This window comes from Podarcis filfolensis (assembly GCF_964270895.1).
Source record: "Podarcis filfolensis genome assembly, chromosome: 13".
In the NCBI taxonomy this organism is placed as follows: Eukaryota; Metazoa; Chordata; class Lepidosauria; order Squamata; family Lacertidae; genus Podarcis; species Podarcis filfolensis.
The window spans coordinates 10630834-10646431 of NC_139615.1; the positions used below are offsets into that span (position 1 = coordinate 10630834).

Below are 15598 nucleotides of genomic sequence, written 5' to 3' on the forward strand. Positions count from 1 at the left end.
CGAATTAAGTTCTTAACCCGAGGTACCACTGTATTTAATTCTTAAAACGAGAGGTGTTGGGGTTTGCACCCCATAATTGATTATGACTACGTTCTACTACAGTACCTCGTCTTAGAGACTGTTCCCAAAAGCCTGTTGTGTCTGTAGACAGTGCAGTTTTGGCTACCTAAGGATCTTCACAGTTTGCTTTCAGTATATGGGATCAATATTATTATTTCTCCTGGCCCAGGATTAGTTCCACCATTAGAAATAGGGTTCTGAGTATGATTGGGCCGCTTAGAGATAATTTGAGAATTGTGTAGAAGCTGTTAAGTGTATGGTGGGGGCCAGCACCCCCAGAAACGTTTTCCGTTGTTCTTGAGGAAAGAGAAGCTTTTTTTATTGAATGCTTTCCCTCTCTCCACTCCCAAAACATGGCTGTGTCTCTCCTGGGGGGTGGGGGGCCTGCCATTGAAATGCTGAAGATCAGCTGCAAGGCAGGCAGCTTTGTCAAGGGAGAGGAGGGAACTATAGCTGGGAGGCGCCTGGCTCCGGTCTCCTCGGGGGACGTTGGCGTGCGGCCGGTTGGCGTTGGATATGCGCTGCTCCTCAGCTGGTCATGCATGCTCTGCCTTCCCTCCCTGTCATCGATATGATGAGCGTGTGGGGAGTGTAAGGAGGGGCTGAGAGCGAGAGTTTTTGGACAGGATCAAGACGGAGGCTTTTCTGGCCAAGGGGAGAGAGGGAGGAAGAAGACTCTGCAGCGGTCACTGCAGAGAAGAGAATGGGGGCAGGATAGCCTCTCACTCCACCCCAGCAAAGCTCCTGTGCACTAAATGAGTGCAAAAACCTCAGGCAGGAATTCAACAGGTGTGGAGGGAGCTTTCCTGTTGAATTTCTAGCCCCTCGTTGTGGCTGCAAAGGCTTGAAAGTCTTAGATGGGGGCAGCTGTAAGGTACCGGCTACGGGGTTGCCGTAGCAACCGCTGCACTCTTGCAGCCTACGCTCCTGCTGCTAAAGGGAGAGGCCTGCTCTTCTTCCCGAATGGTAATGAAGGAGGAAAATAAAGCAGGTCATCTTTGAACAGAGAAGCAGAAGGGGGAACGTTTCCTTTCCTGCTTCTGCCCCCCACCCCCACCCTGTGGCTTGTACAGGTTCAATCCTAGACACAGCCTAAAGGGAATCTCAAAAAGATGTGAAGATGAGGCTCTGGCTTTGGGGAAGGGAGTCACATAGTTTTCGGGGCAGACAGTCTCTCTGCAACCTTCCAGCCCACACTCAGTGCTTTAAATTGTAAAGCAGGAACCATGAACCTTTTATTTCAGCTTGAGGGCCACATTCCCTTCTGCATGAACCTCCTGAGGGCCACCGGTCCAGGGTAAGGCAGAGCTTAAGGCAGAAGGTGACAGAGCAACAAAGGTAAAATTTACCTTTGTTACAGAAAGCTAGTTTCTACATACACTCGCACACTCCTCCCTTATCCTCCATCCAGCATTATTAGAAAACTTGGGTGCATGCCAACCAGGCAAAAACGCTCTGGGGTGTGTGAACCTGGGTTTTGCCTGGGGAGAGCTCTGAGGGCTGGATAAAGACCTGGGGGGGGGGGACATTCGGCCCCTAGGCCCGAGGTTCCCGACTTCCTCTGCAATCTTATAGTGCTGCCCAGCGGGTGTTCGTGGTTGGTCACAGAGAGAACAAGAGAGGCCTGCAACTGAATCATAGAATTGCAGAGCTGGAAGGGACGCCAAGGGTCATCTAGTCCAGCCCCCTGCAATGCAGGAATGAGAAAGAGCAGAACAGGCTGCCTTGAACCCGCCCTTGCTCATCCACAGACTGGAGTGCTCCTAGTTAAGGGAGCCAGACAGTCTTTCCCTCTTCCAGGATACTCCATTCCATTCCTGCTCCCTCTCTCCCATGATTCTCTCTCTCTTTTCTCTTCCCTTTAGTCCACACACAGAGGACTGATTTTTATTTTCATATGTATGAAAATATACGACGGGGGTGGTGGTATAGGGGAGGCCATGATTTTGTGCCAATTGGGGAGAGGAGCTATATTCAGTTGTTGGGGGGCGTTTTTCAACCTGAGCAACGTTTTCTCAGCCTCTTGGAGCTGCTGGGGCTAAAGGTTTCTGGCATTTGATTTTAGGGCCCAATAGGAGCAGCAGGCCAAGCAAGGACTTTACACTGGCCGTGTTTTGGTTTGGCGGCCACCGGTTACCGACCAGTACCCCTCCAAACACACACACACATCCTTTCTCTACAGGCCCATCCCCTTTGCCTCCCTTGCTGTTCTATTTCCTGACAGGCACAAAGCCTGACTTTCTCTACCCACATGGCGGGCCCAAAATACCCAGCAGCTGACATCCTTGCAACTGTCTCCTAAGAGACAGCTGTCCCAAATTCATTCCTGCCTCCTGCCTCCTGGCCACCCCACCTCCCCGTCGCCAGTCCCCCGCCATGCATGTATGTGAGTCCATGTTTGCATGTGTTCAGCAGTCCGTCTTCTGCTTGGCCATGGTTTCGCAGCCATCAGGTATGGGAACAGGTAAGATGAGGCTAGGAGAACAGACTGGAAGTCTGAAGCCTGCAGAGAAAGAGCATTGTGTGTGTTGTATGTGCGTTCTGGGGGATGTTTGAGGGTGTGTCCCTGTGTGGCAGGGTTTGGAACGTGTTTTCTGGAATCGAGATCTAGGCCAATTTTTTTTAAAAAAAGGGAACAGTCGGCCTGGGAATTAAATCTGCTGGGATGCGGGGAGGGGGGATTTTGGAGGGGACGACTGGCACATACTTTCCAGCCCTGCCCAGTTTTTGATCCAGGAGAGTTTATATGCAGCTGATAAGGGCACTCGCTTGGGCTCAGAAGTAAATAGAAGCTGTGGCATTGGATTTGAAATGAAGGGAATCTATACAGGGATATGTGCTCTCTGTAATAGTTCTCATTCTCTCTCTGTGCCCCCCTCCACATTCTTTAGTGAAGAATGCCAAAGTATTTAATGGAGTCGGTGATGCAAGCTTACTGCAGTTGCACTAATAGTTTCTTTGGCATAGTTTTAGTTACCGCTTCTGCCCTTGGAGGGGGAGGGTTGAGCTATTCTGCCCTTGCTTGGCATCCTGACCATATAAACACTCATGCATTGAGTGCCCACTCCTGTATAACTTGAGATTTCACCAGTCCCTATATTCCTCCCCGCCCCCGGGTATCTTTTGGAAATCATAAGGGCTACAAACTTGAGGTGTTTGTGTGTTTGTTTGTGAGTGTGTGTGAGAGAGGGGGGGGAAGGGAGGGAGGGAAATTCTCATGCAAACACAGAAGTATGGAAGATTCACTCGATTCTGGGATGTTTTGGGTATGTTTTTGTGCTGGAAGCAGGGGGACGGACTGAAGTGGGTGGCACGGTCCCTTTGGGTCAAGTAGCAACTGCTGTTTTGTGAGTTCCTTTAGAGAAACGGAAAAGCCCTGGAGGGAAAAAGGGCTACAACTTTTACTTGTTGTACGGCGGCAGGGGTGGTTTTGGTGGAATAGCAGCTTTGAGTGGGCAGGAAAGGTTTGGCAGGAAAATGGCTCTGAGTGGAAAGTAAAATACTCCTTCCCTTCCCACGGTCCCAGTAAGGACCAGAGTCTACTTCACTACCACCACTGTAGCTGGTTTTGGTATGCCATGCAGGAGCACGCCTTCAGATGCTGTTGGACTACAACTCCCATAATCCCTGACTATCAGCCATGTAGGCTGGAGCTGATGGGAGTTGTATTCAGTTATATCTGGGCAGGGGCACCATGCTGGCCACCGCTGATGCAACTGCAATGCATAGCTTGGTCATTTTCTTATTTCTTTATTGCATTTCCATCCCACCTTTTTCTCTAAGGAGCTCAAGGCATACATAGTTCCCCCCCTCCTCATTTAATCTCCACAACAACCCTTGTACAGTCATACCTCGTGTTGAATGCGCTTCGGGTTGAGTGCATTCGAGTTGCGCTCTGCGGCAGCCCGGAAGTAATGGAGCACGTTACTTCCGGGTTTCGCCACTTGCGCATGCGCAGACGCTCAAAATGACGTCACACGCATGCGCAGAAGCGGCAAAAGAGACGCATGCGCAGACGTGCCGTCGCTAGTTACGTTTGCTTCTAGATACGAACAGGGCTCCGGAACGGATCCCGTTCGTATCCAGAGGTACCACTGTAAAGTGGATTAGGTCGAGAGGCAGTGACGGGCCCAGGGTCACCCGGTGAGCTTCATGGCTGAGTTGGGATTTGAACTCTGTTCTGCCAAATCCTAGTCAGACAAGTGCTCTTCAAAGTTGGGCTTTTGTTTTTGTGGGTTGTATTCTGCAACACATACCATTAGTGCAATATTAGTGCATCAGTGGTGGATTTATTCTGGACCATCTCCATAAGAACCTGCTGTGTGTCTGCACGTCATTCCACTTTATGAGTTATTCTGCGATTCTTGCCTCGTGTTATTGACTTTATTGCCACCTAGAAGCCTGCAGGCTTCCCGCAGGCATCTGGTTGGCCACTGTGAGAGCAGGATGCTGGACTAGCTAGGCTATTGGCCTGATCCTGCAAGCACATTTTATGTTCTTATGTTTGCTCTTGCTCCATAGTGCAACGAAAGGAGGGCCAAAAAATAAAACCAGAGCATTTGCAGTATGAAAAGCTGCAGGGTTTCCGCAAGATGCACTGAAGTCGTATCTCTGCCCTGAAACCTCTGCAGCCACAAAACAGGGTCACGTATAAACTCTCCAAGCGCAAAACGTCAAGAACGCACAATAAAATGGATGTCTGATCTTTTCCCATCCTCATGTTTTACCTAAAATAGGTGGAGTTGCTATCCCCCTTTGCTGCTTGCATCAGGGCCTGACTAACAGCCTCCCCTCCTCCATTTCCTATGACTTGCCTCTTATTTTATTTCCACGTTCCTTGGGCAGCCTCTGGCCAGGCTGAGCAGCCCTGTTGCGGTCAACTTCCCCAGCTGGAAGTACGAGAGCCACACCCGGGAGTGTGCTAGCCAGGCTGGAGGGCCTGTTCTGGCAGCTGGCCCTCAAAGGGGGGGGGGGGTTAGCATTTAGAGCCGGCTGGGCTGCCGCGTGTTTCAGCTCCCCAGAGGGCAGGATGCATTGCCTGCGTGCAGAGCAGAAACGAACGAGGTTGTGGAGGCCCAGTCCAGGCAATAGATGACGACAGGGCTTTGGGCAAGCGCTGCCAAGACCTCGCGTATGACTCTGGAATGCTTCCGGAAGGAAGCCTGATTCAACCGGACGCCCAGAACTTTTATCCTGAACCGGGGTTGAGGGGGTGTTGACACAATCCCTCCTTTAAGCTGTTGCTTTGCCTACAGGGCTCTTGCCTCAGCCTCCCATGAGCGAACAGCTGTAGCTCTGTGGCTGAGCACATGTCGTGCCAACGACACCCGTTTCAACCCCTGGACTTGAGAAACGCCCTGGTCCAAAACACTGGAGAGAGTCGCTGCCCATCTGCGTGGGAACAGGGGCAGCCAACGTAGTGGCCTCTTGATGTTGAGGACTACCACTCCCATCAGCCCCTGCAAGTGTGATATCTGGTCAGGGATTATGGGTTTTGTAGTCCAGCAACAAATGGGAGGGCAACATCTTTGCCACACCAAGTCTGCACACTCCCAGTTGCTTTGCATCCAGTGTGCTCCCATTGGTGGTTTGGAAAGTGATGTTAGCCGCAATCCATATCTATCCTATTGTTTCTTATGAAATAGCGTGTTACCCTCCAAAACCAGCTTCGATCCGAATTGAGGAAAAGAACTACAGTGGTACCTCGGGTTAAGTATTTAATTCGTTTCGGAGGTCCATTCTTAACCTGAAACTGTTCTTAACCTGAAGCACCACTTTAGCTAATGGGGCCTCCTGCTGCTGCCGCGCTGCCAGAGCACGATTTCTGTTCTCATCCCAAAGCAAAATTCTTAACCTGAGGTACTATTTCTCGGTTAGCGGAGTGTGTAGCCTGAAGCACATGTAACCTGAGGTACCACTGTATCTAGCTGTATGTGTACATAGCCAGTATGATTCAGTGTGATAAGGCAACTTCCCATGAATATATACTGCTAGTAGCCTTTGTGGGACAGTGTAAATTGGGACTGGTAGACCAGTATGTACCCCCTCCTTCCCCAAGGAGTCTAGGGCCCCGCCAGCTTCTTAAACTTAGCCTTGACCCATGGCTGTATTAAACAGAATGATGTGACTGAGTCACGAGATGGTGTAATGGACTGTGCTGGCTACAATTGCAAGTGAAATGGGATACCATTTGTGAATCCTTCCCTTATGCTAAAACAAACAAGCACTTTCTGCAAATAAAATGTGTGTGCATCGGGGACAAAGGCTCCATTCTAGCCTGTTTCTGACTTTGCTAATTCTCCGTTTGCAGAGAGGCTTTTGAAAAAACAACACGAGAGAGCATTAAAAAAGTGATTGCCTCCTTCCGTCTTAAGTGGCACAGTCTATTCTACTGTTGTTTCAGAAGGGTCCCCACTCTCTGTATACAACCAGCTGACACTGCCTTCTACAGAGTTGCCTTCTACAGAGTTACTCCATTGGTCCATCCAACTCAATATTGTCTACTCTGACTTGACATCAGCTGTCTGTCGTATCAGGACATTCCCAGCCATACCTGGGGAAGCCGAGGATTGAACCTGGAACCTTCTGAGTGCAAAACAGAGGCTCAGCCGCTGAGCTACCACCCTCCTTAAGTGATAGAGCAGGCTGAGCCACTTTTGATGGTGGGGATCCAGTCTTTTGAATGCTTTATGAGCAAAACACACAAGACTTTGCAGCAAACATAGGATGAGCACGGCAGGGAGTGGTCTGAAAGTGGTCAATGGCTTCAAGTTACAAGAAAGGAGATTCTGACTAAACATCAGGAGGACCTTTCTGACAGCAAGAGCTGTTCAACAGTAGAATGGGCTCCCTCAGGAGGTGGTGGATTTTCCTTCCCTGGAGGCTTTTAAGCAGAGGTTTGATGGCCATCTGTCCTGGAAGCTTTAGCTGGGATTCCTACATTACAGAGGGTTGCCCTAGATGATTGTTCCAAATGTACAGATCTATGATTTCATTCGCTTAATGTGAGGAAGCATTTTAAAAAAATGCAAGTTGCCCCCGGGCAGCCTGTCAGGCTGAAAAATGTTCCCTCACCCCTGCCTTTATTATTATTTTACTGTTGTTAGCCACTCTGAGCCCAGCTTCGGCTGGGGAGGGCGGGATATACCACATTTTTCGCTCTATAAGACACACTTTTTCCCCTCCAAAAATTAAGGGGAAATGTGTGTGCGTCTTATGGAGTGAATGCAGGCTTCATGGCTTCAGCGAAAGCGACACGAAGCCTCCGGAGTGCTCCCGCTGTGCTCCGGAGGCTTCGTGTTGCTTTTGCTGAAGCCAGGAGAGCAAGAGGGGTTGGTGTGCACCAATCCCTCTTGCTCTCCTGGCTTCGCTTCGCTGGAGAGGCGCTGCGCAGCTTTCCTTCTCTGCGCAGCGTCCCTTCAGCGAAGCGGGAGGAGAAATGGAAGGGGCTCCGTTTCTCCTGCCGCTTCGCTGAAGGGGCGCTGTGCAGAGAGGGAGAGAATTTTTTTTTCTTGTTCTCCCCCTCTAAAACTAGGTGCGTCTTATGGGTTAGGGTGCGTCCTATAGAGCGAAAAATACGGTAAATAAAATTCTGTTAATTGTTATTATTTAGGCTTCTGCTTGATTGTGTCTGCCTCTCACTCTCCCTCCCCCCCCCCCAGGAAATGAAGTCGTGGCGGCAGCGCTGCGGATGACCCACCCGCTGTGAAGATGTCCTCCATGGACCCTCTGCCTCCGGCGACCCCTCCGACCCAGAAACCCACGCGCATCATTAAGCCCCGCCCACCCACCAGGCCACGACCGTACTTGCCCCCCAGGCCGGACTCTGCCAGGCTGAGCCGTGGACCAACCCCACCTTTGCCCCCAGAGGGCTCCTCAACTGAGGCTGCGAACGATGGATCCTCCAGGTCGGCTGATCCCCCCTGCAGCCAACAGCAGCAGCTCCACAAGCTGCAGAACTCTGGCGCCGTTCGTAAAATCGTCGTGCGCTTCAGCCACACGGAGAAAGAAGAGGCTGGGAAGCCGGCTCAGCCTGCTGTGAACTGCAGCCAGGTGCCTGTCGCCGAGAATGGGGAAGAGAAGATATCAGAGGGGAAGGAGGGGCAGTTGGGTAAGTAAGCTTGGCTATAAGGCTATGGGGCTGTTTGTGGCTTCCTTCCCTATTATCGCATTGGCCTGAATATAAGCCTCACTTTTTTTTCCAAATTCTGAGCATGAAAAGTTAAAAGTGTGGCTTAAATTCGCGACCTTACAAAAATTGGCTTTTACGTTATCGCTGCTGGAACAGACATACGGTAAAACGGAACGGGTGTGAGTGCCTGCAGAATTTTAAGGGAGCGGCTTATATTCGTGTACAGTGGTACCTCAGGTTACAGACACTTCAGGTTACAGACTCCGCTAACCCAGAAATAGTACCTCAGATGAAGAACTTTGCTTCAGGATGAGAACAGAAATTGCGCCCCGGCAGCGGGAGGCCCCATTAGTTAAAGTGGTACCTCAGGTTAAGAACAGTTTCAGGTTAAGAACGGACCTCCAGAACGAATTAAGTTCTTAACCCGAGGTACCACTGTATTGTCTTTTTTTCTCCCTCCCCTTGAATGTTAAAGGTGCGGCTTATATCTGGGTGTGGCTTATAGTCGGTCCAATACGTTATTAAAATATTTATAGATCACACTCATTAAAAAAACGCAGCAAGGCCGTATACAACATACAGAAATCAAAGTAAGGTAAATAAAAATGTCTTTGGCTGGAAGGTAACCTCTGGCCCTGCAGGCCTTGGGATGCTTCGAAAGCCATGTGCATCCCGAGCTGGAATCTCTGCCCCAAGTGATGGTGAATTGTTTTGCTGCTTGTATAAATTGTGCAAGCAAAGCGTGTTTGCATACCAGCCCAGGCTGGTCCATTAGGCTGAATGGGGCACTGCCTTGCCAACTTCATCCTGCCCTCAACCAGCCCTCTGTCCTTAACAACCAGTGCAGCAACAGCCTTAGCTGTAGAATTTCTCCTCTTCAGTGTCAGTATTGCCCTTGCAGGGAGGTGTGATGGGGACACAACTAAAATAGGCTTCATTCACACAACAGTTTGTTCCGTTTCCTTAGCTCAGAGCTTTCCAAACTGCGTGTCGCGACACGTTAGTGTGTCGGCTGCAGTGTGTTGTTCGAATTCCCCCGGTGCTCCTCCTGGGACTGGAAAGGGGTTAGTTTAACCTCCAGTTTGCTAGTAAAACTGAATTACTGTCTCGTGAAATGATGCATGTCTAAAACGCGTGTCACCAACGTGAAAGTTGGGAAAGCTCTGTCCTAGCTGTTAATTTCCACACTCTACTTGAGCTTTCCAAATTCCGCGATCCCTGTTCGTAGGATCCCTGTTCGCTTCCAATTCTGCCCCCCCCCCCATTCCTGTCCTACGTCTATCTTTGAGCCTCAGTGCATGGTAATATCTAAAGCAGTATCCCTTCGCACGGCAGAGGCTCTGTCTTATCTTCGACAAGGCCTCCAGTGTTGCTTCTCTTCTCTTTTTAAAAATTTATTTATTTGGTTTTTCAGATTAAAATTTTACAAGCGCATATCCAACATACAATATAAAAACAAGATTCCGAAGAATCTCCTGGACTCCCCTGCTCCCCTTTGTGGGTCCTATTGTTAGCCATTTCCTCCTGCATCCTTTATGATAATCCAAAGCTTTTACATCTCCATTGTGTCCAAAATTCACCATTAAACTACAAGTGTTATTCCAATCCTGCTAACGATTTTAGCTGTTTACCGTGGTTTTTAAGACAAATTATAAATTTCCCCCATTCTTTATTAGAATTTTGGTCTTCCTGATTTCCGACGGTTCCAGTCATTTTAGCCATTTCGGCATAATCCGTCAACTTGATCTCCCATTCTTCTCTGGCGGGGGCTTTATCTTCTTTTGCTTCTCTCTTTCCCACAGATCCCAGTGAGGATCCCCAGCAGCCCGTGTCGCATATGGTGGAGCAGAACGGCATTGAGTCGCCAGCCACCTGCCCCTCAGGTTGCCCCTGCATCTGCCATCAACAGCGGCCAGGCATGGTCTTGGCCTGGGTTCCGGCACATTCCCAGCAGGCCGACTGTGAGGACGGGCCCGCCTCAGACCTCTCGTCCTCTGCGGATGAGGGAGGGCCTGTCTTCCAACACCTCTTGGTGCTCAATGCCCCAGCTGCCCCCAGCCCCCCAGCCTGCAGTGGGCGGCCCCCTAAATCCTGCCGTTCTCCCCGCAGCAAGAAGCCCCCTGACCCACCTCCCTCGGCCAACGGGCACCCCGAAGGCGGTGTGGTCTTGACGGGGTACCGATCCACCGCCGAGCCTCTTCCGCTGCGCTGCCCGCCCTTGATGCCCAAGCCCCCCCGGCGCAGCAAAGCGGGTTCCCTTGCCTCTTTGGATGGAGAGGCCTTGCCCCCCGCCATCCCACCCAAGGCCCCCACGAAACCGCCTCGCAACTCCTTAGTTCCTTTAGCCTACTCTCGCCGGAGTTCCCTGCAGTACCCGCTGGAGATGAACCAAGCTCAAGGCGACACCTGCCTCCTCTCTGCGGTGGAAGGGCTCCTCATGCCTCCCCCCTCAATGCCCCCGCCGCCGCCACCCGTCTCCCAGGCGCAGGCGCCCCTTCCCCTCCCACAGAACCAGCCCCCTCTGCCCCCTTCCTGCCAGTTGCCCACAACCATGACTCCCCCTCCACCCTCCCAGCCGCCGCCACCATTGCCTCAAGGCCTGCCTCCTCCTCCAACCCAGCCACCGCCACCCTTGGGTGAAGGACCGTGTCAAGGTAACGACTGCACCCTGCAAGTGAAAGACATAATTGGGAGAGGGGGGCGGCCTGGGAAGGATAAGAAGGGTGGAGTTAAGAAATTCGTTAGCCTAAGATTTATTCAGTATATTCCATGCCTCCTGAAAAGGTCCCAAGGAAATTGGCCGGCAAGGAAAATAATAAAAGACTAAAATTACCCCAAATACCGTATTTTTCCATGTATAAGATGATGCTTTTTGCTAAAAAAAATTGGGCAAAAATTGAATGTCATCTTATACACGGATAGTGAATGCAGAGGGGGACGTGCGATTAATGGCAGCAGCAAGCAGGAGATTGGCAGCGGTGATTGGGTGGGTGATTGGTGGCTGCGGAAAGGCCTGCTGGCTATTGGCTGTGGCAATTGGGCAGGTGATTGGTGGCTGTGGCAAGTGGGCGGGTGGGCTGTTGGCGGTGAGCGGGCAAACAATTGGCAGCTGCAGTGAGGTGTGCAATCGGCAGTGGCTGTGACAAGGGGTCAGCGGTGGCTGGCAGGCGAGTGAGCGATTGGTGGAAGTGACCTCCCCCCCCCCCCAAAGCTAAACAACTTAATTTCTTAATTTGGGGTTAAAAAAAATAGGGGTTATCTTATACATGTTGGTGTCTTATAGATGGAAAAGTACGGTAGTTACCTAAAATAAAATAAAAACGAGCAAGAGCAATACCCTGCTCCCCACACATAGCTTTATCTCTGCTCCTTTTCCAATCCCAACTAACTCTGCAAAATTTCTCTCCCACCAGATGGCTGTGAAAACGAATGCCCGACTCCTGGAGACTCCGACGCGGAGACCCCAAATGACGGGTGCGTTGGTGTTCTTCCGTGTGCCCGCAAATTCCTGAATGAAAGATGTCCATGGGTATTTGTGTGCAAGGAGGATGCTGAGGTTGATCGGGGGATGTTGTGATGGGCTTGCCCAGATTTCTGGGTGATTCACAATGGATATAGGAACTTAGGAAGTGAGGCATTATATTTGAGTCAGCTTGCCCCACTTTGGACAAACTACTGCCTTCCGGTGTGGAGATTGAATCTCGAGAGAGTTGTAAAGTGAAGTGAAGTGTGCACTGTTATCTCTGCAGAACTGGTTGGATCACTTCAGGTTTCTAGGGCGTAGCCCAGCTTTTGGGAGGGCAGAGGGTCTGTTTGCATCAATCAGAGTATGGGGTTGGAATACCGTCTTCTGCAAATTGTGTCTGTTGAAGGAGGAGGCTGAACTTAAAAGTGCCATAAACACACACAGAGAGATTGTCATGCATTCTGCTTGTATGATCACTTTGTTGACTTTGCCTGTCCAGAGAATCTCTGAACGAGCCTAAATTTTTACCAGGTCCATTCTACTATTGGTCCATCTAGGTAGAGGTAAAGGGACCCCTGAACATTAGGTCCAGTTGTGGCTGACTCGGGGGTTGCGGCGCTCATCTCGCTTTATTGGCCGAGGGAGCCGGCGTACTGCTTCCGGGTCATGTGGCCATCATGACTAAGCCGCTTCTGGCGAACCAGAGCAGCTCATGGAAACGCCGTTTACCTTCCCACCGGAGCGGTACCTATTTGTCTACTTGCACTTTGACATGCTTTTGAACTGCTAGGTTGGCAGGAGCAGGGACCGAGCAACGGGAGCTCAACCTGTCGCGGGGATTTGAACCGCCAACCTTCTGATCAGCAAGTCCTAGGCTCTGTGGTTTAACTCACAGCACCACTCGTGTCCCAGCCCATTGGTTCATCTAGCTCAATATAATCTACACTGGCTGGCAGCATCTCTCCTGGGGTTTCAGACATGGGACGTTCCTAGTCCTAAGCGGAGATGTTGGGTATTGAACCAGGGACTTTCTGCATGCAAAGCAGATGCTCAGCCACTGAGCTACGATGCTTCCCCAAGATAGTCAAGTGTTTTGGACTCACCATTTTTTAGCAATCGCAAGAACAAGAAGGTTCCTTCCATCTCGTTGAAACGAAGACTGCTTGGGGGAAACCTGGACTGACATATGTGTGTATAAGAATTCTTAGTTCTGGGATTGAAAACTAATTCCCAGGCTGAGAATGTGCTCAGAAGCACTCGGTGGGTTGTTTACAAGTGTATTCCTTTTGCATCTGGCTCCCAATGGTGATTTTTTTTTTTTAATGGATCTTACAAGCCTGCAGTCTGACTGCTCCATCATCCTTGGTTCAACCAGGAAGGCATCATCTCTTAAGATAATTTACCAATTAGTTTCTTTCTGCTTCTCCTTCCTTGCAGACACTGCTCGGTGCTATCCCCAAAGGGCCCTGACTGGGGACTTTACCTGCAGGATGGTAAGTGGGAAATTGGTGCAGGAAAAGGGTTGAGCATGGATCAGGCCAAAGGCCCATTGAGTACAGCATCCTGCTCTCACAGTGGCTAACTAGGGGCCCATTCTGAGAAGTCAGCAGGCAGGACCAGCACTCACCTTACTTGTGATTCTCAACAACTGGTATTTAGAGACATAAGGTCTCTGAAACTGGAGGTAGAACATAACTGTCATGGTTATTAGCCACCAATAGACCTATCCTCCTCCACTCCTCTCTTTAAAAGCTTTCCAGGTTGGCCATCACTACATCTTTTTTATTTTTTTCATAGATTTCTATGCTGCCTAATACAGCAACAGTGCTTTGGAGCAAATTCCAGAGTTTAACCATGCGCAGTGTGAAGACGTTCCTCCTTTTGTCTGTCACAAATCTCCCGACGCTTAGCTTCCATTTGATTGCTTCTGGTTTTCAAGAAATTCTCTGGGGGTTTATTTAGTCCTGCCTTGTGGAACAACAACAACAAGAAGGCAACAACAACAAATACAGTGGTACCTCGGGTTACATACGCTTCAGGTTACATACGCTTCAGGTTACATACGCTTCAGGTTACATATGCTTCACGTTACAGACTCCGCTAACCCAGAAATAGTGCTTCAGGTTAAGAACTTTGCTTCAGGATGAGAACAGAAATTGTGCTCTGGCGGCGCGGCGGCAGCAGGAGGCCCCATTAGCTAAAGTGGTGCTTCAGGTTAAGAACAGTTTCAGGTTAAGAACGGACCTCCGGAACGATTTAAGTACTTAACCCAAGGTACCACTCTACAAATAATAATAATAATAGTAATAATAATAATAATAATAATAATAATAATAATAATAATAATAATAATTTATTTATTTATTTATTTATACCCTGCCCATCTGGCTGAGTTTCCCCAGCCACTCTGGGCGGCTCCCAATCAAGTGTTAAAAACAATACAGCATTAAATATTAAAAACTTCCCTAAACAGGGCTGTCTTCAGGTGTCTTTTAAAAATAGGATAGCTTCTTATTTCCTTGACATCTGATGAAATGATGCCTAGTAACACAGATCAACTACCAATGCACTATTATTTGATGCGATACAGAATACATCTGCCAAAAAAAACCACATCAGTCTGGAGGGGCTACGTGTCTCTTTTTGAAACCTGTTTCCATCTCTTCTCTCCTCAGAGCCCCTGTACCAGACATATCGCCAGGCTGTCATCTCCAAGGAGATCAAGCGGCAAACGGTCCCCCGCAACAGCAGCTTCAGCAGCTCTGACTATGGGGGCCCTTCCCCTGGCGAAGGGCCCGCGGGGCCTCGGGGTCCCATCCCGCACAGCACGCTTTGGCAGGAGCTGCCCGCTGTGCGAGAGAGCGGCCTTCTGGGAAATATCAGCCCCGAAGAGAGGAAGATGCAGGAGGTGAGTTGGCTGTTGTCTCGGGCAGAGTGATCTCCTGCCGTTCTGCCATTATGAGATCCTGTCATTGGAGATGGGCAGAGACTGAATCTGGGACCTTGTGCGTAGTCGGAGCGTGTCCTCTACCGCTGAGCCACAGTCTCAGACTGAATGAAAATGGCCAAATGAAGAACTTTTTTGAGCCCAGAACACTTTGAGAACCGAAGAATTGTAGCATTGGAAGAGACCCATTAGTGCTGTTTGTTTGGTTTTTTCAATGGGGTCATTTTATAATTGAGGGAATTTGGGATTTATCTGGCAGCTGATTGTGCACAACTTTCAAAAGGGTGGCTCCTCATTCACAAATTGCATGTGTTTGTTTTGTGTGTTTTAATCGCTCATTCTAAACTTTAGGAAGCAGAACACTTTCAGATGAGTTTGTTGGGTGCTGATCAGTGTTTGAAAAGCATGAATTGATTTTACCCCGGGACAAACAAAATCCAAACTTTACATATACAAGTTAACCGGGTTCTCAACTAGCCCATCATGAGAGATGTGATAGATAGGTTTGCTTTTCCTGGCATGCCACTTTTTATGGTTCTTAGTAATAAATTAGTGAAAGATAAATAGAATAGGTAGGTTTACCTGTGTTCTGTCACATCACACACACGGGCCTGGTTTGCACATCATGCTATTCCAAACCAGAGAGAAGTTTGCATCTAATCTGCTCCTACCTGATCATTCTGAAGCTGCGCCATGCTGAACTAACGAAGAGCTTGGGTTTGTTTGTTGTCCATACCTGGTTCATGGCTTAACCATGAGCTGAATCCAAGGTTTGCTATATGATTTACAGCTTGTGATTTGTCCAGGAGAGCGACACTCCAAGCCAAATAATTGCCTAGCTCAGCGTGGCACAGTAGCAAAATAACCAGAGTTGAAGTGGCCACGATCTCCCATTCTGCAGCCTTCACTTTCATGATAAACCATGGTTTGGCGTAGTGCGACAGGCGAAGCAAACCATGGTTGTGATGAGTCCTGCCCATCTCCTCCCACTGAT

At 49.6% G+C, this 15598-nt stretch overlaps 1 protein-coding gene across 4 annotated transcripts in view; it reads left to right on the forward strand.

Moving 5' to 3' along the window:
* ARHGEF15 (Rho guanine nucleotide exchange factor 15) overlaps positions 1 to 15598 on the forward strand; it is a 54813-nt gene that overhangs the window by 27325 nt on the left and 11890 nt on the right. For all 4 annotated transcript variants that reach the window (XM_083581389.1, XM_083581391.1, XM_083581390.1 and 1 more), the window contains exons 2-6: positions 7722 to 8170; positions 9994 to 10845; positions 11605 to 11665; positions 13095 to 13150; positions 14333 to 14565. In XM_083581389.1, coding sequence (XP_083437515.1) covers positions 7771 to 8170; positions 9994 to 10845; positions 11605 to 11665; positions 13095 to 13150; positions 14333 to 14565 — 1602 coding nt within the window. In that variant the 5' untranslated portion in view covers positions 7722 to 7770. The remainder of the gene's footprint in view (positions 1 to 7721; positions 8171 to 9993; positions 10846 to 11604; positions 11666 to 13094; positions 13151 to 14332; positions 14566 to 15598) is intronic.